The sequence below is a fragment of the Nesoenas mayeri genome (assembly GCF_963082525.1).
Source record: "Nesoenas mayeri genome assembly, chromosome: Z".
Lineage (NCBI taxonomy): Eukaryota > Metazoa > Chordata > Aves > Columbiformes > Columbidae > Nesoenas > Nesoenas mayeri.
Window position 1 is genome coordinate 26642655 of NC_137542.1, and position 24295 is coordinate 26666949.

The 24295-nt window shown below is 40.9% G+C and overlaps 1 protein-coding gene across 1 annotated transcript; it reads right to left on the reverse strand.

Annotated features, from left to right (window-relative positions):
- Window positions 1-1436: 1436 nt before the first annotated feature.
- Window positions 1437-22786, reverse strand: LOC308051663 (fructose-1,6-bisphosphatase isozyme 2; the record flags this gene model as incomplete). The annotated part of the gene is made up of 7 exons (XM_080362234.1): window positions 1437-1631; window positions 4807-4926; window positions 10866-11003; window positions 12214-12354; window positions 18051-18143; window positions 19724-19886; window positions 22614-22786. The coding sequence occupies 7 exons, from the start codon at window positions 22784-22786 to the stop codon at window positions 1437-1439; spliced, it is 1023 nt and encodes a 340-aa protein (XP_080218360.1).
- Between the last annotated feature and the right edge of the window lie 1509 nt (window positions 22787-24295).

Genomic DNA, 24295 nt, shown 5'->3' on the forward strand with positions numbered 1-24295 from the left:
TAAGCAGTTGTCACTATTATAGCTTTAAAGAGTGCCAGATACAGACCTGCAGAAAGAGCGCTTTGATACCTGAAGCAGTACTGAAATCACATCCTCACTCCTGGGATAACAATACCTAAGGGTAAATACCTGTCCTGTATAATTTTCTGTCTGCTTTATTTAGCCTGTCTTTTCTTTATGAATAACAGAACATGGTTGTAAGTTTAAAAATAACCATTGGAGTTTCCTAGTAGGAGTATTTTTAACTCCTGGCTGTGTCCTAATGTAATTCACAGAATGTTTTTAATAAAGTCTTGTACCAGCATGGCTGGGGGCATGGGCAGGGGTGAAAATGAGTAAACAGGACAGGAGTTGCTTTATGGCAAGAAATTTGCCAAAAGAAACATCCATATAATGAGACAGAAGGGCTAGAAAGGGATCAGGGTGTCTAATACTTGAAGTGATGTAAACCCCAGTTTTCACACCCTTACCACTTAACATATCACACATTTGTTGTAATTAGTGATTTTTGCGCTCTGTGGTCAATGAGTGCCTACTTGTTTTAGAGCTGATTCCTCATCTCCTTAGGTACTGTCAAGTCTGAGATTTGGTACTAAGGCACCAACAGGACAGGTGTGCTGGAGGTGGCAAGGGGCAGCAGTGCAGCCTGTATAAAAGGACAAGTTTCCCTCTGAAATGAGAACCTTCCCAAGTAAAAGAAAATGGGGGCATAATTGTGGCATCGTGGCAATTCCTTATCTTCTGTTGCAGAGAACAGTGGATACATGGGGAATACGCCTAAATAGAGTGTCATATCTGTAGAAGTATTTTATTGTAATTTGTGCCATTGAATATTACCTGTCTGTAAATAACACAAGGCATTTTCTTATTCTCATGAGAATTTAAATCCCCTGGCAACATTGCAGCCTTTTCATCTTTATTAATTATCCAAGACATATGTAATTTTGGTGCTTAAAAACACTGTTTCAGACAGCACGAGACTTTTGGTCTTCTCAGGGCTGACAAGATAAAAACACCTGCAACAAAAACCTCTGCCAGAAAATCCAGATAACGGAATTGTGAGTGTTGATGTGAAAACCCTTTCTCAAACAATTCCAACTGTGTAATATCAAGTGTAAAGCCTCAGATCAAATGGGGGTACGGACACAATCCACTACTTTTTATTGATATTATGTAAAGTAAGTCACTTTTTTTTAATAATCAGGCCTCTGTCTCTAACTTTGCACTGCATAAATCAGAGTTAAATGACTTTTACATTTGTCTGCATGCAGAAAATAAACTTCTGTTTTTCCCATCAGCTGTTCTCATTATTTTTCTTGTTCTCATAAAGTGAGATTTTACTGAGACACAGGTGCTAATTGCTAGAATCCGCCATCTTGAAAGGGTTTTTCCTGTAGAGTGAAGATGGATGATCAAGGTCTAATAGGGAAAAGCCTTTAACTGCTCTTCTGGTGTTTCTGTACACAAGCAAGGTATTCTTGCACGTCATCCGGAGAACCGAGGATAAGAGGGACTCTCTGGTGAATACTCTCGGGTTTCACATCCAACACTGCCTCAGTCCCTGTAGTTGCCATCCCACCTGCCTGCTCAATGATGTAAGCCATAGGGTTGCACTCGTAGAGAAGTCGGAGCTAGAAAGAAAGAGAGAACACATGATTGATTGCTTTTGGGGGAAATCACACCAAAAGGCTTACTAGAACCTAGCCTTCTTTTTATGATTTTGGAAAATTTTGTACTGACCATCAATATTCTGAAGTTATCACTGTCTTTCTATCAGCCTCTCCTTCCCTCTCCTTCTTTCACCTTCCTTAATATCCTCTGTTTTGCTGCAACCAAGCGTCACCACTATCATTTCCAAGCTGATGTGCTGAAATTCAGTAGCAGTGAAGCTATATTTTGTCAAAAATGTCAAAAGTAGCTGTTGGGCCCACAAAACAGTTAAGCCAGCTAAGTACTAGGAGAGAAAAGCCATGTACAGACTTCACGTGTTACCTCAAAGCTTGGGGTAATGGCATTGTGTTTGGTCAGGATATTTTGGAGTTTGAAACTTGATGCTCCCAGTTTCACATTTCAGGATTCGATTGCAGCCTTCAGAAATGTGAATACGTATCAGTGGCCTGAACTCATCTAGATAGTGACTTTGTTTTCAGAAGTAACTGCAGTAATTAGTAAACGCAAATTTTCCCTTTTGGCATGGAGGCATTTTCAGTTTGGGCTTTGGTACCTGTTCACATCTTTAAAATTGTTACCTCTGGGGTACCTGCATTCCAGTGGAATGCAAACTTATTTGGGACAGGTGCCAAAAGTTTGTGTGTTTAAAAGGACGTAGGTAATAGCTTGTTATCATTCTACAGATATTATATCTGCGGGTTTAGTTGAATCTTTGGCAGTCTATGAAGAGCTCATGTATGACAATGTTAGTACAGATTGTTTTCAAAGGCCTTTTCATGTGCAAAATTGACAATGTTTTCTGGGGAAAAGGAAGTGTAACAGAATGAAATCATATCCGGAGATGAAGAAATGGGTGAGACACAGGACTTTACTACCCATCATTCCTTTATCATACTGTTTGTGACAAAACCATGATATATTACAAACTTAAATACCGTGTATTACCTTCATTCTTATCTTTAAAGCCAGCTGAAGTACTGCTTGTGCTACAAGGACTCCATCTGACTGGCAAAATAGGACCAATAGCCTTTGTTGTTCTCCTTAGTGCATGGCCAGAAAACAGCAGTGGTACCACTGTGGAACCACATGTTGAATTTCATGTTGTTTAAGGGTGACTGGATGGCTTAAGAAAAGCAGTTTTCCTTCAAGCAGTTGTGCAGTTGCAGTTAGGGGTTTTCAGATGGGTTAAACATTTTTTGCCTAGAAGGGAACTATAAGCCAGAAGTTCATAAAAATATTATTTAACGTATCTGATTTGTAAAAAAAGGATCTATTTGTTGGCTGATTCTGCACTGCTTATTGAGCATTTTGTTCTCATTTTTTTTTTTTTAACATAAAGAAGGTGGTCTAAGTGCTAGGGCCCACATGCATGTCATTTGCATTTGCTGTAAAGCTTTTAGATCAATTCCAGTGGCGTTTGCTTCCTCTCGGCTCTCTGTCCAAGTGCATAGACTGCATTTCAGAGGGATGATGATCAGGGCATCTGCCACAAAGGCATTATCTCTGCCACAAGAAGAGGTTTATGTGTAAAGAACTGTATATACCTGCACTCCGAGAGGGAAAGAAGAAAGTTTTGTTTGTAATGATCATACAGTTTTGTTTCTTTCATTACCCTCTCTTCTATGGTAGCACAAGCCAGACCAACTCAACAGTCTAACTCATGCAGAAATCTTGATTTTTATAAAATTCTATAGTACTTTGTACATTTGTTATTTTGTCCTGTTTCTCATCTTTTCAACAATAGTTTAACACGGATTTCAAAACAAAAAGTCTAATCTGAAGAGACCAGTCAGCAATGCCACTTTCCCACACACAGCAAATTCTTTTTTTTGTCTCTTGCTCTGATATACAAACAGATCCACACTGTTTATTGGGGTTTTTGTTGGTTTTGTTGGTTTCTGGTTGGGGGAGGGGGTGTGGTGTGTTTGTTTTGTTGTTGTTTGTTTGATTGATTTTTCCTAGGATGCCGTATCAGACATTTACATCAAATTTGCCTGCATAAATGTGCTGACATTTTCTGTCTGGTATTCTGAAGAGACTTCTCTTCTGTTCTCCTCATTACCCACACCCTTTGGACCTGCTCTTATTATGATAAATACATGCTCACCAGGATGGAAACAGTAGTTCTCAGGCCCTGAAGAACTGTAGACATGAGGGTGTTCTGATACCAGTGTGGGAGATGAGGCAAGTAGTTTTCTGAGGACAAATTCCTGCCCATACCAGCCAAAGATACAGAACGGAAGCTTTTAAGTATGGTATTGACCAGGAAAGAAGAAGGTCTTTGAGTGAGAGCACCATGACCAATCTATTATGCATGGAACAAATCATAGCCTAAGCATGACCTGCAGGTGGTCCACAGATCAGCTGTATAATCAGATCTCTTTTAAAACATTCTTGTTCAGAAGTTTGATAATAAGTGTATCTGATGCTGCAGGAGAAAAGTTGAAGTTGACTATGATAGCCCAGCAGACTCGGGGACTCACTGCGTTGCATTGCACTGCATTGAATCAAGGTGTGTTTTGTACAGGTGTCCAAACAGGAAATCATCTTTTCCAAGAGTACTGATCTCAGCATGCATGAAACTCACCTTCAGCTGAAAGAGTCTTTCAGATCAGTTAGTAGATGCCAGTGTTTGCAGGGCTGGTGACAGTAAGCTCAGTACACATTGGAAACAGCAGACAGGTAAACTCGGTTGTCTAACATTGAACAAAACCCTGTCTGGAGCTCAGCATTTGCACTCTAGTTGCCAGTGTAAAGCGCAGAGGTCTTCCTTAGGCCTGTGCATGGACACATCTGCCAGCTGTGCATGGGTATCTCAACAGGTTTCTATGGTACTGAAATATTTCTCTTTAGAAAAATGAATAAAGCCCTTGGCTGCAGTGAAAGCCATTTGATTAGTTTGTAATATAAAAGGACACAGGAAAATTTCTGGCCTAAACTGGCAAATGCCTAAAATTTCTTGCCTAAATTCTGTTGCTGACTATCATACTCACCAATAATTTTCTCTAGAGATGGAAAAATTATTACCTGTTTATATATCTAAAGTATTCTTTTACAGCTCCAGAAAAAAAAAAAAAAAAAAAAAAGAAGTATGAGGTTGACTAAGTTCACGAGAGAGTAAACCTAATGATTTACCTTTCCTTTAGGACTCTTCTGATTAGCAGGATACATGAAGATCCCACCATACATCAACGTACGGTGAACATCAGCTACCATGGAGCCCACATACCTGGCACCATATGGGGAACTGCCATCCTGAAAAACATAGAACAAAACGTTATATCTACCAGGCTAGACAGCTGGTAGCAGTAAATCTGCTTAAATCAATGTCTGTTTATGGACACTGTAAGTTGTAACCCAGCCTGAAGCTCAGCCTTTTGTAAGATGTTAAGGGTCATCTACGGGGTTCTAAAATAAGCACTTTAAAGAGCTGCATTCACAGCATGCAAACCAGGGTGCCTGTAATATAAGCGCACAGTTTGGTATCAACCCTCAGCGTGTGAAAAAGTAAGGGCTGCAAAGAGTGAGTGAAAGGTTTTTCATATTATCAGAACAAGGTATCCATTTGGTTGCTGATCCTTCCGTGGTTCCTGACCCCAGGCATGAGAAGCAATGTCACTTTTCACTACACATCCAGGAGATTCCCAGAGGATGACAGCTTTTTCTTTCTTCATCAACTTTGTCAGGTTGTGAAATTGGTTATAGCATTCATTCTGCAGCTTATTTTGGGAGACAGCAATTTATTCATGAATGTAGTTTTCCTTGCTCTCAGCTTAGGAATTGATGATGTTAAAGGAGAGGGATAGGGAAGTATTCATATCGGTTTCAGGTTTACTGGTCATAAAAGTGGTAAGGTAGGAAATATAGAAGGTAAGTAAGGTGTCTGGCATAATTAGAAGTTAAAGACATCAAATGAGCTCCACCTGAGAAAAGCCATGTGTCACCATTCTTTTAAGAAGGGGAGATACACAATGCAAATGGAAACTGAAGGAAGGCTTTTTGAAAGCTACCATGCCAAGAAGTCTGCTGATCTTTTGTCATCTCTCACTCTATCTTCAGTGAAGCAGAGGAGGAATTTTCACCTCCCCAGAAGATTACTGGAGACTGGGACTTAATGTGCATTTAATACACATATATATTTGAGTGTTGCCATGCTACATTAGAAAAGACTTCTGCTTGCTCCTTCTGTCTGGATCAGTTATCTAATAAAATACCTTGGTGCTTTTAACAAAGCTCAGTTTGTGCTGATACTAGACCCAGAGAAATATGTAGGTAACTTGTTCAGCATTGCCAGCTGTGCAACCTTCAGGCACCACAAGTTACTCACCCTTGCCAGCAAAATCATGAGCTTACGTGGGAGAAAAAAATCCTCAAATGGGAGGAAAAAACACAGAGAAAAACATCATTCTATTTGGAAATCACTTTTTCAAACATTTCTGTGCAACTGTGAAATTTTGATATATACTTTTTTTTTTTTTTTAAAAATGGGAAGGTATTCTTATTTAATTGCACAATATAATGCAACACAATGTTAGTAAGTTGAGTTTAAAGCCACTAAGTATAAGACTTAGATATTTGATACAGCTGGCAGTAAAATTGGAACACAGAGCTGCTCCAGCCTAAGTAGTAACCTTTATTCAACTGTACTTGTACTGTTTCCCATGATTCTTCTTGTACACATTAAGAGAACTATAGAAAATTATGAGGAAAACAATACAAAGTGTGAAGGACATGATGGATAAGACACTGCCTGGAGATTTTCTATTTAGTTTTGTTTTAAACCTGGCCTTATTACTTCCAGACACAACTGATCAATACTTTTAAATATTAGATCCCTTATTTTTCATGGCTTACCCTCAAACAATTACATATTTAGACTTCAAATGATAGCTTCTCCATCTCACAGCTTTTGGCACTTGTGATTTTGCAACTGCAAAAATTTGAGGTGAGAAAAAAACACCTTAAGAGGTGTTCAAGAGAGACCAAAGCAACTTCACTGTTTAAGAAAATACTGTTTTCAGGGAAAGATGTAATTACCATCTAGAATAAACTTTAAAAATAAAATCAAAGGAAGACCTCTCTTTTATGCTTTCAGAAGATGATGAAGCAAGTCTTAAGAAAAGTTTGCTAAACATTAAGAAAAGTCATAGCATACCAATCATAAGCAGGCCCTGAAACACACTGCTAAGGACCATTATCAAATACAGAGTCTGAATCCACATGTACAGACTTTATTAATCATGAGCTGCACAGCTGAGCCACCTGTGTACAACTCATCAGAAATGTTTTGGATGTGCTGGATTTCTTATTTGTGTGCAGGTCATTTACACAACTTATGTGTACATGGGACAGTCTTATGTGAAGCTGATGAGATGCTACTGACAATTTTAGTTGCTTCTTATCCTTATAGAAATTCACCTGCCAGAAACACAATACAGGGAAAAAATACAGAAGATAAATTCTTCCATTCTGGTACAGTTATCACTTAACCACACACTGAAATAAGTTTTTCACCTCCCTTAGCAGCCAGCCACGTGCATGAAAGGAATAAATAGTCTTTTTAGTTACTAGAAATGTTATTTCTTGTTTCTCCAGTTTGGTCACCCATGCTTTTTTCTTACAGATGAGAAAATTAACAGGTGTTGCATGTCTGATGGCATATTGCCCAGCCTTTCACTTCAAACAAAATAACAGAGCATGAATGCTAGGGAAATTAATCCGAAGTTCTGAGCAATACCAAACTGTGTGTTTGCCCAGTAAGCACTTCACACTGGTTCGGTTGATGCTAATGAAAGAGTTGCAGAACGTTGATGCTTCCTTGTTCAGCATCTGTGGTGTTTGAATACACTTGTGATTGCTCTTACTGTCACCCTGTGTACTGCATTTCTTTGCTTAACCACAGGGGAACAAAAATAGCTCATAACAGATAGGTCCTGTGATTTTTCTTTTCAGAACATGATGGAAAGCACTTCTTTATTCTACTGATTTCTGACAGCTAAGTTCCTCCACAACAGAACAGACCATGTTTTTCTTGCATAACTATGTTGACTAGAAGAGTGCAGAGAAGAAAGTCTTTTCTACAGACTACACCAGCAACACCCTGCACCTCTCTCATCACATACAGTTATGGTGACAAAAACACAGTAGTTTTATTGACTTTTGTATGTCACTCAGGCACAGATGGGCTGGCTGGCAGAAAAAATGCTTCATGCTGAAATACGGTGTTGTGATAAGTTTTTGATGGCATTGCTAAGAGAAGTCCTTAACCAAAGAGTCTCCATTTGCATGGCTCTCAATCAATGAGCTATGATGAGACTCAGCTTCTCTTATGGTGGTAGGAAGTGAAGATAAAATGAAGTAGGACAGTACCAACAGCATGTTTCTGAGTTCTACCATCAGTGAACCAGTGCCAGCTAGAGGCCAGGGCCCTGCAGGCATTACCAGAGGAAGAACCCACTGTGGGAAGGAATTAGGCAGAATCCGTGCAGAAACAGTTCCTGATTCAGCAGTGCCCATTATACAGAGCAGACTGCAGTAAACATTGCATGACAGGCAGTCTTGCAAACAGAAGCTTGTTCTTCATGTTAGTTAAGCAGCAGGAGATTTCATGATGCTTAACAAAAAATTAGCTTTACACTGGACTCTCATTCCAGAAGAGATGTGTCTAGACAAAGATTTCCCACTAGGATCCATGTAATAATGGCAGCAGGTTTACAGCTGTCCTGCAGAACAGCAGCACTTTTCCAATGCTTTTAATTGATAATTGATGCCTTAAGTGAATGGTGATTCACAAGAAACTTTGAGGGTCAAGATGGCTTTGTAGTCCAAACTGTCTGATTTGCGATCCTGTTCTTAGATAGTAAGGAAAAATCTCTCCTCTCCACATAAACAGTTGACTTGTGATGTTTGGTCATCAATGCTAGTGATACAGAACATGGGACATTGTGGACAACATCCTACTTTGTTTGCCTGTTTTATTTTTAAATTTTCAGCTTTCTGTGGCAATGTTAGAGAGTCATCTGAACAGCATGTTGACCAAGAGCCACAGGAAGGAGGAAAAAGAGGTAGGATCAAAGGGAGAAGTGATAAAAAAGTTACAAGTGGCTGAAATTAATGCCTAGTCTCTTGGTTTGTAGTGGCCGGAAGGCCATAGGGTAAGAGTCGTCTGCCTGGGTAAGAAGATGTCCCCTGTGCTCCACATGTTAGCTGCCCTTCAAGTCGCGGGCAGAAAGTATCCATGCCTTTCTGCATGCAGAAGAGAGGAGAGAGAAAAAAAACTGAAACAAAAAACAAAGCTGTGCAATGCTCCATCTGGGTGCTGCAGGGAAGTTAGGAGCATCACCAATGTATCTGCAGCTGGTAAGGCGTAGAGCTGATGCCAGGAAGCAGGTTTCATGCTATGGAAGAATGGCAACACCTTCTCTCTTTTGTCCTCCCACAATACAATTATAATGTCCTTTTAAAATCAAGGAGTCGAGTTATGCAGTTTCCAAAACTCAGGTTCATAGCAAGCTTTCAGATGGGCAGGGCACTTCCTTGTGCTTTGTGGCCATGACATTGGTGCCTTGGCCCTTCTCATGCAGATAACCCTACATCTCAGAGCAGCAAAGCGATGTGCTTGCTCAGCACTGCTGAGGAAGCTTCCCCTACCCCAAATAACCTGTGCACTCCTGTGCTACTTGCTTTAAAGTAACAAAAATACCTTCAGCCAACTTCTGTTGCATTACTGCAACAACAATTTCAATAGGTTTTCCTTGAATGAAGCACAGACAAAATATTGTTTGCAAATTAGGTTATTCCTGTATGTGCTAACCTAAGGATTTAGTGAATCAGATGATACAACTGTCCTCACTGAGCCTGTGGTGAAATATATGTGTCTGGTCCTTCCACTGTGTTTGAAATCTCTTCAGTCTTTTTCTAATTGCCTGAGGTTGATTATTTTTTCAAGAGTTTTATTTAAACAACACTTCAGTGGTTTGCAAAAACATAAATGGATAAATCCAGCAGTACTGAATTATACTGAATACATAGCTCCACATAATGTGAGCAGAATGAGAAGGACAGATTTTCTGTTTCCCAGCTGGACTAGTTTTCAGGAAGTATGAAAGTTGTGTCACAGGCTTCTGCTTCTCTCACAGTTGGACTGAAAGCAGACTTTGAAGTTTCAAAATAACTTCAAATATTCAAAATGAATACATTTTAAACACCGTGATGTGACACCCTCTGTTGTGACAATCTGGGTAACATGGAAAAGAAGTCAGCACTGCAGCTATATCCCATGTAGTAAATTCAGATTTTCAGCTCAGAAGGAGCTTCTCACAGAATTACAATTTGACTCTTACTTGTAACTTTTCTCTTGTACAGCACCCTGAAGTTTTCCACTGGAAGAGCATTAAAACCAGCTTTCTGGTCAAATTCAGTCCTGAGCTGTTACATGTCACTAGGTTTCATTATGACTTACCGGTCACACGGACACACTTTCTGCAGACCTTAAAGCTTTCCACATTGAGAGCTTCTGCTGTGTTCTCCTAGCACTGACTAGAGGCCATGCAGAGCTGTATGTCCCAACAAGCGAGTTCGTCAGACATGGGATGTTCAGAGCTTTATCTCTCTGAGGTATAATCCTTTTAACAACAGCATATAGTGAAATTGTGCTTCACACCACTTTTGGTTTTTCTAGCCTGTGGAGTGGTTCTTGATCGATGTGATGCAAATAGTGCAAGTATGATACCACATTTCTCAGATGCAACCATGTACAGGGAGGAGAAGGTGATGCCACCCAGATCCCAGCAAGCACCTTCTGGCAGGACATGGAATCTATTCCCAAATGCCCAGCTGCACATACGACTGAGCTGCATATTCAGAGAAGCTAGAAAACAAGAGTACCCCCACATTTTGCTGGCACAGTTTCAGAGCTTTGTCAAAAAAACTGGTTGTTCATGTACAACACATTTTCCTCCACACGATAATAAACAAGCTATGAATTTACTTACCGAAGTCTAAGTTATAAAATATGTCAGGGCACCAGAAACCAACACATCAGGTACATACCCAAAATGGACCTGATGACATGAAAGGCATACATGGGGCTGAACTCAGCAAGGCCTTCAGATCCTTTCCGCTTGGCCAGGACTGCACGGGGGTAGTGCTTGCCACCACACAGTGCATCGAGTACAGTGCTAATATTCTCTTACCTCAGGGAATTTCTTCTTTTGTAAATATTCTGTCATTGCAGGATCAAAATACTTTGCATAACCTTCATTGAGACTGTATACCTTCCCTTTCTTCTTGATTTTAACATCTTTGTCCACCAAAATAAATTCACCGAGAGCCTACAGAACAAGATAGACCAGCTATTAGCAAGCAGCAGAACATTTTGTTGACTTTCTGTAACAGTTGTCACACTACAGAGGCAGAAATACTAGCACAGCTTGTTCCTTTCAGCACCAGTCTTGTGTATAACTTCACACTATTTCAAACAGAGCAGAAAGCACAGAATCTGCATCAGGTTAATGAAAACTTTTCACATTGGTAGTATAAACAAAAAGCAATTTGACTATAATAGTTAGCATACCAAATGGACACCAGCCAGCCCTGAAAGCAGATGGATCATGGATCTTTCTCCACAAATCATAAGGTTACAAATTAAGAATTTACACTGCTTTCTGGTTTTTAAACTATTTTTGCCTGTCTTGTCTAAATATCTTAAAGTGAATGCGATCAGCTACCGCCAAGTGTTGCTGTCTGCAGCTTGAGTGCAACTTCCACCTTCTCTTCCTCTGTCTCTAACCAGAGCAGTTCTGCTCCCAGTTCTCCCCTCTTGGAATGAGCCTATTTACAAAGTTTAAAAGGAGTTTTGATAATAATGCATCCTTTTATCAAAAAGAACTCCTCCATTATTGCCCACATCTAATGTTGGTTTCTCAAATGAGCGTTGTCCTTCCTGCATTCTTTCTGCAATACTTCTTGGGCTCCAGGGCTGGGCACCAGGGCCTGAGACATGTTTGATTGTATGGGCATGGCTGCGCTTTTTAAGTGGTTGGGCATCCAGCTTAGAGGACTCAGCCGTAAACCCAAACTGCACTCAGGAAATCAGACATCACTCTGCATGAACTGTATCAACAAACGGTCCTTGCCTCAGGCTAAACACTGAGAAAGCTGAGGCTCTCATACAGACAGAGAAACAAGAACAAGAAAAAAGCAGAATTCCTTTAAGTGGAGGCAAAGACACTGTTCAGAGTAAATTTTCGTAAGTGTTTGTGCAAACCAGCAGTCTGGTTTGAATGATCAGGGCTCCAAATGCTATTTAACTTAAGCTCTCTTCCAATGAGTAGAAAAAACATACAGAAGTATTACAACCAACACACTCATGTGTTATTCAATACTTGTAAGGTGGAGATGTCATGCTCCAGGATGTATGTGAAAAAAAAAAAGTCATGTAGATTGCCTAGATAACAGAGACAAGGTGTAACAAAAATGAGTAAACCTAAGCACAGAAAGCTCTAAAACACGGTGGCAATGTGATTAACACTATGACTGTACCGGATCGAGCATGAAGCAGTCCACTCCTTGCCCTGTGGAGAGGGCAACCAGTGTAGCGCTGCCGTACAAGGCATAGCCTGCAGCAACAATATTGCGTCCGGGCTGAAAAGCATCTTTCTCAGAGGGTTCGTTGTCTGTTTCCTGAGGAAAAATGACCATTGGACTGAAGATTAAATTCGTATAAGAAACAGTAAAAACAACACTTCAATAATGTGGGGCAGATATCCTTTTTGTGTCTATGCGGGCCTTTGAAACAACCAAAACAGACGTTGTTCCCACTAGTTCAGGGCAAGTTTGGTACAAGTACGTGTGCATGCTGGGACATGGCATTGAGAATTTGTTATTTTGTACATCGTGCATTCAACACGATACCTGCAACAAACCTGATACTTTAGCGTTGCAGCCCAGTCTATTAATTCAAGATCATCAGAAATCTGAGACAGAACAGAGGTACTAATTTTCTGTATATGTAAACATAACCTATCACACTGACACTCCTCAGAGGGAATGACTATGGGTTGAATTCACTTATTAAGGTTACAGACAAGTTGCTTCCAGTAATACAGAATTAAAGAGTAGATGGTGCAACATGGTGGAAGCAAGGTTGTACATTGGTCTCTGCTGGTGAAAAGATGGGTAACTGAAGTGATATGAGCGTTCACATTATGCATAAAATAACAAATGCATTTGCGGTGCAATGTGTGTGTGTGTGTGTGTGTAGATATGCACACATAACTCAGCATAGAACATTCATGTGGCATTTTACTTCAGGCTTTTGATTGGTTTCTGATGCTCGCATTTTGATTTGACACTTTGGTTATCACCGTATAACAATAACCCAAGCAGAGCTGGTACAAATATTTCCAGCCATCTCTGGGGGTGTACCTGAATCATGGCTCACTTTAGTCTGACTGGTACAATATGAAAGGAGAACAGCCAAAAGTACTTGGGAAGTCTGGCTCCAGCCTTCACCTCCTGGGACTACAAAATGGGTAGGGAATGCCGTATACTGATGTTTTTTTAAAAGCTTGTTGCTTCTAGTGGGTCTTCTGTGGATGTTTTGATGGTGGTTCACGAGGAGTTAAAATGAGAACGTCCTCAGATCCCTTCTTCAGTCTCTGGTCTAGCATTTTATTGTTGCAAACACAGACAATTTCTCAGTGGTTGGACGGTCTTAATTAAATTGAGTAACACCTGTATAGAAATAGCAGGTTTAACCCAAAATATATGGTTACAAAATAAAAATCAATGGAGAGTGTTTTCTGTAGGTAATAAAATATATTATGAATATTGAGTCAATTCTTTAAAGAAACTAGAATGCCTTCCATAGATATTTTCCAAAGGAAAGCACCTCTCCTCCAACAAACAGAGAAACTTTCTACTGTTCCTCATGGCATGGAGCTCTCAGGGTGCCCATCAGGGTCCTAGCAAGTTGGAAGGCTAAGGGCGAACTGGGGATCCTGTTCATAGTTGTATGCCAACATCTAGAGGAAAACAGAGATGTGGGGCACCAAAACTAGATCTTTCATGCTGTATGAAGCTGTAATTCCACATCAAAATGTTTTCATTTTCAGCAGAAAGATTTTGTTACTTTTTTACTTCACTTACAGTTTTCAGCTGTATTTTGTAAAAAAATTTTATTATTATTTTGCCAAGTTCTTCCATGGAAAAAAATCCAATTGCCAACCAACTCTCCATTGGAGCTGAAATTTCACAGGTACAAATACATTAAGTACACAGCCCCTTGGAATTACTCTGTCAAGTTGCTCATTCAGAGAGGTTATAATGCATTTAATGAAGAGAGACTAGTGAAAACCCCTGTTTGTATGTTCCAGAGCTTTGAATACTGACTATTAGTGGCTAATCCTTCACTAAACAATCTTTTACAAAACCAACTATTATACCCTACAAGGCATCTTCTCTTTCAAAACTGCATACATCCCAACATGAAACAGGGTGCTGCAGATGCAGCCAGGATCCTTGATCTGCTTCCTGCAGAGGAAGTTTTTCTTGTGACTGTGCATCAAAAGCAATGGTTGTCTACAGTAGACTAATTATTTGCCACATTAAACACAGAATTAAATTTACATTTACACCACTAGTTGCAAGCCTATTATGATTCCCCTAGGGTTTTTGTGTGCTTTCCTCATTAAATAAAAAACAATTTTGCATAAATACAGCAAAGAGGTTTGTTTTGTAGAACATGTCGTATGTACAGTAAACACAGCTGCTGGTTACATATGATATTGATTTAAAATACATTTTTCTGAGATGAGATTTTCAGCTCTACCTCTTAAATGCATTTTCTATGTTAATATGGCTAAGAAAACACATATTTGTTGATGATTCTGAAAAAGCAGAGGATCTCCTCCCTCAGGAGATGGGCAGTCGGACAGAATTCACTTGTTTTTCCATCTTTATTCACAACTGTGTTTCCAAGAGCCAGCTTCCAAAGGGAAGAAAAAAAAAGCTCAGTCACAAACAAACATGTTGCAAAGCTTCTCAGAATGTAAAAGAGCTGGAGATCAGCTGATATTACGTTGTTAGGACTGCAGGAGTTTTGTCCTGCCAAGTACCATGCACTGTGAACCAAACCAGCGAATTGAGCTGGCCAGTAGAATTTGATAGCTGCTGCGTATTCTCAATTCTTTCTGGTGTGCAGATGGATTTCCTTTCTATTATATTATGACTATGAGATGGTGGTGATGAAATCTCTTTAGATGTCTTTATGCAAAGCACTGGAATAGGCAGAGGGACTGCAGAGAAGCCCTGACAAGAGTTGCCGGACTTTCTTTGGCTCATTGTTGGTGTGAAGCAGATGAAACAAGGTCCCCAGAGTCTGGTTATAGGGATACCCCAAGGTGATATCTGAGTTTGAAAATTTTTGCATGTATGATTTGCCCACATCAGAGGAGGAAGTTCTTGTTGGCACTAGGAGAAGCTCTGGAAGTACTTGGTTTCCAGGTCTCTGTTCCTATCACATGGTTCATGAGTATCTTTTGACTTTGCCCTGAATGTTTATACCTTGTCCATGAGAGACCACATGGAGGGCACGACATTGGCCTTATGACAATGAAGGGAGGGGAGAAATAATATATATCTTAGGCACTAGGCAATGTTAAAAATGAAAATCGAACTAAAACAAAGCAGCAGAGTTTTGAAGCATATATGTGGGGTAAGAATTGAGAGTTGTAGATTCAGCTCAGTGGCACAAAAAATTGGGAATAATCCAAGCAAAAAAATACTTATTATCACCACATCCTGACACTCCAGCAGCTGAGAGCCCCTCAGCAGCAGTGATTGTCAAGGTGCTATCCCTTGCCCTGGCTTCTGCTGATTCAGCAAGGCTCCTCCCTCAGGCCCATATTTCTGATGTTTCTGGTCTTTTTAACAATACTACCCATGCTTCAGAAAGTAAAAAACAGGTGGAAAACTACATAAACTTAAAATGGCATATATTTCTAGGTGGTTTTCTCAAAGAAACTGGTGCAATGCTTTTTTGACAGAAGACGCAACAGTACCTGCCACTATAGTGGTGGCTCTGGATTGAGAGCAGCTAGAGAAGCATTTTCAGATTTGAAATGTATTTGTCAAGTTTTACCTTTGTAGAAGAGTGTTGGTTATATTTTTTTCTTAAAATAAGGCAAATATTCTGGTTCTGGAAGGTGTGCCTTTGGAAATGAAGTTACGGTGCTGACATGGTGAGAAAATCAGTCATGCAATCATCTGAGAACTGGAAGGTACCAAATATCAGACAGGTGCTAAGGATCATCTTTTAGAATTACAGTTGTTCTAGCTTTTCCAAAATTATGTTCATGAACCTTAAATGCCTTAATAGACCGTATTTTTTTTTTTAAGTGATTCTCATCCACTGGGATAAACATCTAATTCCTTTCACACTACCCTTCAGTAACAATCAACAAAGCACTTTTTATTATTTCAAAAAGTTTGAATTAATATTGTTTGAGGTTAATAGTGTTGCTATTGTCTTATCTGAGAAGAAGGTGCGTTAATTAATATGTACTTTGGAAATAGCATTTTAATGGCAAGAATTATGCAAGTGAAAGTCTCTAAATTCAACAGTGTTTCTAACTTTACGGGGGAAATTGATAAGTTGTTCTTGTAATTGACAAACTGTGCTTCGTGCTAGCAGCAGGGTTTTCATTTGCATATGAAGCACTTGTACAAATTAATGTGGTTTTCTTTTTACGAAGAGCTGAAGGGTATCCACCCACTTGAAAACCAGTAACTTAGAAACAGTATTTACAATAAATATGATAAGATATATTAGAACAACAACAACTATGGAAGGATCAGAAAATTAATTGAAAACCTGAGTATTTGGGAACAACATGAATCTTTCAAGAAATGTTTCTATTCTGAAGGAGAATCCTAGGGAAGACTGAGCAGTCTGTTGTCTTTACACACATTGACAGGTGAGTAAAGGTGCTAATCTAATCTGCATTTCAACCTGCTAAACTATATTAATCACACTGAGCACTTGCATTTATAGTTACATAGAGTAACCTAACACAACACTTCTAAACAGAAGGCTAGTGTTTAACATTTGTAAGATGATACCACATGTAAGAATAGTGGACAACACAGCTGCTTCCTACTGTAAATGTGGAGAGGTGCCATAGTCTTTGGGGCTATCTTTAGAGAGATAAATGGAATGGTTGGGAGACCCTCTGCTTACCATAAGGGCGCATGACACAGATTGCATCCAAACAGCTAAGGTCTTTTCCCTACAAAAAGCAAGGTCATAGATGGTACTGGAGGTAATCCCTGGGCTGCTGTTTCCACAAGCCATACCCAGACACTATCTCAGTGTTGACTACATCCTGTGATGGGGGTTTGCACCAGCCATTAACAGCGTGGACAGCCACATGCCAGCATTTGGCTTATGCCATGACCCTGCTGAGATTGTGCTATAACTATCTGGTTTACCAGTAGATGCATATTCTCAACCGTGATGATTAGTGTATCACCTATCAGAAATGTAAAAAACAAGGACCAACCAATTATGAGTTAAAAGGTGAGAGCAGACTTATAATATGTATCTTCCTGTGTTTGAAGTGTAGTATCTGAATTTGCAAAGACTTCTTTGCAGTCACAAGTACTGTAAAAGTTACTTCACTATAGTGATGGCTGAGGGTCTCCCATAGTCATATGACTATGAGCTCAGGCTTTAGGAAAAACACCAACTGCTGGGAGATTAGCAATCAAATCACAAGACTTGGCATGACTCTAACTATTAATGTTTGTTAACTATCTGTGCAGTTGCTGTTCTGTGCAGCCCCATGGGAGCAGACATGCTGGCTGTAGGTGATTGCTTCCTTCAGCCTCAGGTGGCTTCCATCATTAGCATGCTTATACACTCCCTTCGTAACAGGCATAGGAGCTCGCACAGGGAGGCCACCACACTGCTAACCAGGACACGGTCCAGGCAGTGACCATCAGCCCTCCCCAGTCAGTATCTGGGAAGACAAATACTGTGATTTGTAGGCACTGTGGCACACCTCCGCTCTACTGCAGCGATAAAGCATTGCTGAAGGAGCTAACCAGATGCCTGATGGTGAGAGGGTTTTATTTAAATGCCTGTGTGTCTGGAGGAGAGAAGTGGTGCCACCTAGCAGTTTCATGGGGCTCAGTATCTGCTTCCGAAGAGTACAGGCAGCAACTTAGCAAATGTGAATCTCACATGCTACCTCTTCTACTCTTTCTAAGGCTCTGTTGACTCCAAAGACACTTAAAGGACCTAGGAAGGAAACTAAGCTGATACACTAAAACCATTTTGCTTTCACCAAGTGAATTGTGCCATGTGTGTTTCTTACCTTTTTGTAGATGGCGAATATTGTTCCTATCGGTGCCAAGCAGTCTATATTGGATGAGCCATCAAGAGGGTCAAAGCACACCACATATTTACCCTAAAACAGAAGTGGCAAGGGAAGAATTAGACAATCATAGAACCATACAATCATAGAATCATTTCAATTGGAAGAGACTCTCAAGATCATTGAGTCCAACCGTAACTTAACCTAACTCTAGCACTAAACCACGTCCCTAAGAACCTTGACTAAGGCCTTTTAAACACCTCCAGGGATGGTGACTCCACTACTTCCCTGGACAGCCTGTTCCACTGCCTGATAACCCTCTCTGTGAATAAATTTTTCCTAATAGCCAATCTAAACTTTCCCTGGTGCAACTTGAGGCCATTTCCTCTTGTCCTATTGCTTGCTACTTGGGAGAAGAGACCAACATCCTCCATGCTACAACCTCCTTTTAGAGAGTGATAAGGTCTCCCCTCAGCCTCCTTTTCTCCAGCCTAAACAGCCTCAGTTCTCTTAACCACTCCTCATTAGACTTGTGCTCCAGGCTCCTCATAAGCTTTGTCACCCTCCTCTGCACTCTCTCTAGTACCTCAATGTCCTTCTTACCATGAGGTGCCCAAAACTGAACACAGGATTTCAAGGTGGGGCCTCACCAGTGCTGAGTACAATGGTGTGATCACTTCTCTAGTCCTGCTGGCCATACTATTCCTGACACAAGCCAGGACGCTCTTGGCCTTTTTGGCCACCTGGGCGGACTGTGGGCTCATATTCAGCTGGCTGTCAATCAACACCCCAAATTGTACTCTTGCACGACTGTTTCCTTTTACTTGGCAAAACCCATGTTTTAATGACTGTTTTTAGCCCTCCAAGCACACTTGGCGTGGCTTGCTGGAGAAGGCTGCGCTGCTGACCCAGCTGGAACTGCAGCGCAACACCCGCTCCCTGCAGGGCCTGCCAGAGAAATAAGGGGCACATTTCTGCTATGACAGCACAAAATCTGGTGATAGAAAGGAGCAGTTCTCTGCTGCCCAGCAGTGCAAGAAATCATCTGAAGGCAAAAGGAGTGACCCATTCTAGAAATGCACATCTTCTTCCCCTAAATATGTTTTGTTATGTTTTGTTCCAAGTGAAAGGATTTGCCTGTGATGTGAGGTTCAAGGGTAAGAAGGCAGAAGGAAAATATCTAGGGGAAAGGGCAGGTTACATAAGCTTGAGCAGTATCTCGCTGCAATAGGATCCCCTCCTGGGGGAAGCCTGATGAAGCAGTCAGGTGTTTCCTCTGGACATGTAACATAAAACTCAGTTCTGCCAGACTCTCTTCTCATTTTGTCTTGCCTAAATATGAATGTAAACCAAACCCATTACATCGGCAGTCAGGGAATGTAATATTACACTTACACCTGGGCTCTGGTGTGTGTTAGCAAACTCCAAAATAATTATTCTCCCCGCTTTGCTAAACTTCAATAATAATTTTACCCTCCACAGCTCCTTCAGCTGTTGAAACCATGCCATCCACCACGGTTATTAATCAAAACAATGCAGTAATGGTGCAAATTTTCCGAATTCCCCCGGGTAGAATTAGTTTTGGGGCCAGGCCCAGGTCTCGTATGTGAAACAAGAGTGCCACCTGCTGCTGCCTGAGCTGATAACCCCCTGAAGGCAGGAGCTGCACGGACCCGCTTGTCTTTTGGAGTGATGATGGCCTCCTTGTTCTCCTCTGAGACGAGGACGCAGGTGCTGTAGGAAGACTGGAGCATATTAATCACCAGGGAGTTTGATAATACATCCAGCTTCTTAACTTCGTCACCAGTCACGTTCACAGTGCCAGCTATACCAAACCTACAGAAAAGTAAAAAATATCAAGGAACCTGAAAAAGGCAAATGTTACAAGTGTCTAGGAAAAAAAGAAAAATACAAGTCAGGGTGGCTCCTTTCTCTCATCTTCCCATACCTCTAACCTTTGGATTAAACTGCTAAGGTGCATTAGGAGGCGGTTGCTGTCACTAGAAAATAAAAATGTGCATGAGAAAGGGAAAGGACGATGGCATCTTTTTTGGGTTTTACCTGGGTCCTTTTGCTGCTGCTTGGATGTTCTCCAGGCCAGGAGCAGAGCACACAACCCGGCCGGTGGGTGCCAGGCTTCCCCAGCAGCCCCACGAAGCAGCTGACAGCAGCTTTGAGGAAGGAGAAGGGACAATTAGCATTTCTATTATTTTCTGCCGCTTGCTGCATAGAGCTCCATGATGGTCCTTTAACCCACATCCACTCAGTCCCACGACACCCCAAAATCAGCAGTTTTAAAGAGACCCTCAGATAATTCTGTGTGCTGAACTGTATCTCAGGATCAAGGTCTGTTTTATCCGGTGATCCTCATCTGAGTTAGGATGGTTCTTCCATTCCTTACCCTGATTTTAGCAATATACTGATGATGTAGCATATCATGGTATATATATTTCTGAGATTTTGAGTTGAGGAAACACTGTTTAGACCTAATGTGCATGGTTTGGGCATCTTAGAATTGCAAGGAATCATACAGGGAATAGACAAAGCATTTTTGCTCATCACAGGTCAAAAAAAAAAAAGGCGGAAAGGGGCAACTAAATTAGTCCTTAGGATGTCGATCAGCAGCAGGCCTTAGTTGGGGATAGTATAGGTCTTTTGTCTTACTCAAAGCTCAAAGGTACCTGAGCTTTTCAGAAGTACTGAGTAGTTTTGGCACTCTGTTTTGGAGTGCCAAGTTTGAGATACTGGAGAAGACTGATTTTCAGTGCTAAGCACCCATTCTCCAGTTAGTACTCTTCCAGGCACATTCCCAGCTCAAGTCTATGACTTGGAAAAGATCTTCCTTTCCTTTTGAATGGCAAATTTGTTCAAAATTAGTGTTGAGCTCTTTAGTATTAAAGAAGTCACTTCACAGTCTCCTATTTGGAGGGGCTAGAAAAAACAACATTCTCTTACTTTACAAATGCAGATGGATGCAAGCCAGTCACCATGGCTGAAAGTTTGCCATGGGAATTTTTGAAATTCCATTGTTAGTTGCAGTAATTTGAATGGTGCACGTTACTCATTTTTCTGTTTGGATACCTCAGATATTTTCAGTCTGTGACCTGAAACTTTTGTTTATAGAGACATTTGCTCCTTAACTTAATGGACATTTTCCTTCTGTAAGGAAGATGCATCCAGCACAGTAGCCATGTGTCATCTAGGCTAGATGGTTATTCCACCTCTAGCCTAGAACTCTAGAGAGAACTCTAGAGGTTCTCTCTGCTTGTTAAACACTTCACAGGTTGCATGTTGAAAGATGAAAATTAGATAAAAGCAACTGTTCCTCTTAGTTAAGGAGGCAAAACAACTCAGCTTCACCTAATAAGTACAGAGATGAAGCACAGTTTAACAGTTAGGGCACAGGAGTCTGATGCTGCTGTTGAGTTTATGTCCATGTTCTCTCTACATATTGTGGTCCATGCCTGTAAAGTAAGGGTGATAGTGCTGAGGCACTGAATTAATGATTTGCAAAGATCATTGACCACTTTGACCAAACCACCAACAAAAGCACAAAACACCCCCAGGGTGTTGTACATTTTGGTGTTTCCATAGAAATAATTTTTAAAATTACAAATGTTGTCTTTTTTACGCAAATATATTCCGTCTTTTTAATGCATGTGAGCATGAGTACATACACAGGCATGTACAGAAACATTTATTTCAATACATAGCAAAACCTGTATCTTTTAAATGCATCACTTTGTTAGGACTCTCCAGCTCTCTGAACTGCTTCCGGCAAATCACCATTAAAATTGTTGTGTTTATTTTTCACATAGCGCCTTTTAAGACTGCCCACCTGTAACCCTGATACTACTTGAGGAAGGAAATGCACTCCTGCATAGCAGCATATGGCTTTTCTCTCAGGGCCGTTTATTTAGACCTGTTATGCCTGACTGCAGTATAAGTAATGGTCTAAATCAGGGGTGTCAAATTCATTTTCACTGGGGGACACATCAGCCTTGCAGTTGCCTTCAAAGGGCCGAATGCAATTCTAGGACTCTATAAATGTAGGAGCAGTTACATTTATACAGCCCTAAAATTACAGTCAGTCCTCCCTTATACTGCATTCAGGCAGAACATCAGCTTCCCAAGATAAGCCGAGCACAGCTCAGCACTGGGTTTAGATGTTGGTAGAAAATATCACCGTGTGATAATGTGCATTAAAAATACCATAGCACGATATTCCACAAATTCACAGTAGATCAAAAATAGATCAATAGGAACATTTACAATGGATAACAGATTGAGCAGTGCATCAAAGTTCTTTCTTACATTTTCAGAGTAAAATATTACAAAACAGTGATTACTCTAAATGTCTGTCTTGTACCCAAAATTAAAATGCTCCAGAGATCTCCCACTTCCCACTCTTGATGGTTCTGGCTCTGACCTCATGCCTACTGTCACCCAGCTTAAAAAGACACTTCCAGTATATTTTGTAATCCCTGCCCTCTCCCCAGCCTTGCTGTGCCAGCAGCTTCTCTCTACCTCCTCTTCCTTCCCGTTTCACTAGGTAGGACTCACATGTGGGCAAGGCCTGCCTTTCTGACTGCCGAGGAGATGGCCTTTATGGCCGTCAGCATGGAGTTGAGCAGCTGTGTCAGCTCCCCTGTCGCTCCTTTCACGCGGCGTCCCTTCTCCATAACGAATCGCGTCAGCGTCAGCATATCCGTTTCAAAGGGGGTTTTGTCAGACATTTTTGCTGGGTACCAGAGCTGCTATTGTCTTGGCTGGATGAGACACTTTCTTGCTGCCTTGAGATCCCGAGTAGCTGTCTTATTTTGAGGCGAAGCTGCGTTGCTGGTCAGAGTTTATTTAGATGTTTCCAAGACCATGTGATTGAGTGCTCAGAATAACCATACCCCACACTGGCCCACAGCTCCTCTAGGACACAGGAAAAGAGATGAGCAACCTCTGCTGGGCTACCCTCTCCACACCCTGAAACTAGTGATGTGCAGATCTAGTAACACTTTCTGACTGTGAGTTAGACTGCCTATAATGCAAAACTCTCGCTGGCTGCTTAGCTGAAAACTGCTTTTATGTACCAGCCGCTCAGCAATGAGCTCAGCAGAGCCCAGGTGAAGTGAGCGGTTCGGCAGGTACAAGAAATGAAGTAACCACAGGCGCCACCGAGCACCCACTGCACCGTGACTCTGGATGGTGAAGTTCTGTTCCCAAATCGCCTTAATCTCTGCTTGCTTGTCCCCTTTTAGCCTCCACCATAGAGGATAGTTTTGAAGGTGTGTGGCACATCCCAGAGGAATCAACAGGAGGTGCAGGGTGCCTCTAGACATGCATTTATTAAAGATGTTCGATGTTGCTACTTGGTCTGCTGCAATCCCAGTTTAACAGCCTCATTCCTACTCTGGCTACTTGTAATATTTTAGGGCCTGCATGGGTGAGAAGTAGTATTGAGCTGTGGCTTGACTGGTTACAAAGTAATTATATCTTCAAGAGTTTTACGCTTATCTGATTTAAGCGTGTCTGTGTCATAACTCATACAATGACAATTTACATTTGCTTTGTTGTTGTAGTGCAACATGTAAATATAGGTATGTCCAAGTTTGCAATTACACTGCCAGTAATTCCTTACAAGCAATGTATTTGGATTGCATGATGCTAATGTGAAAGTAAACAGAAATGTCCGCAAACTAGGGACATGCTATCTGGAACACCGGAATTATGGATTTTAATCGTATCACTCTCCTCCCACTCAAATAAGGCAGTAATAACAATTATATGTTGTGGCCTTCATTGTACTTACTGGTAGCACTCTCTTGCTTTTAAGCAGAAGATCTGGAAAGCCCACAAACAAAACAAGAAAATCTGGAGTTAAAGAATAAAAGCTTAATTGAGTTTCATTGTTATCGTTCAATTAAACCAAATTACTGCACTAAAGTCGTGCCGGGAAGGCAGAAACAGAATTTGGTAACAAAACATGTATCTTTGTTTGTGTTAATAGAAAATGCAGCTGCAGGCAAAGAGTTTTGATTTCCCTTTGCATTCCTTTTTTGATCTTTAGCATTCTTTGGAATTTCCTAAAAGTGTCTCTTCACCAATGAATAATACATTACTGGGAGAGTTGTAAATGGAACTGAATGCTAAAGTTTTCAACTTTGAAACCGACCTCAAACAAAGGTCTCCGAGGATGACAGCGCTGAACACAAGCAACAGGTAAAAATACACAGTTCACTGCTGCTTGCATC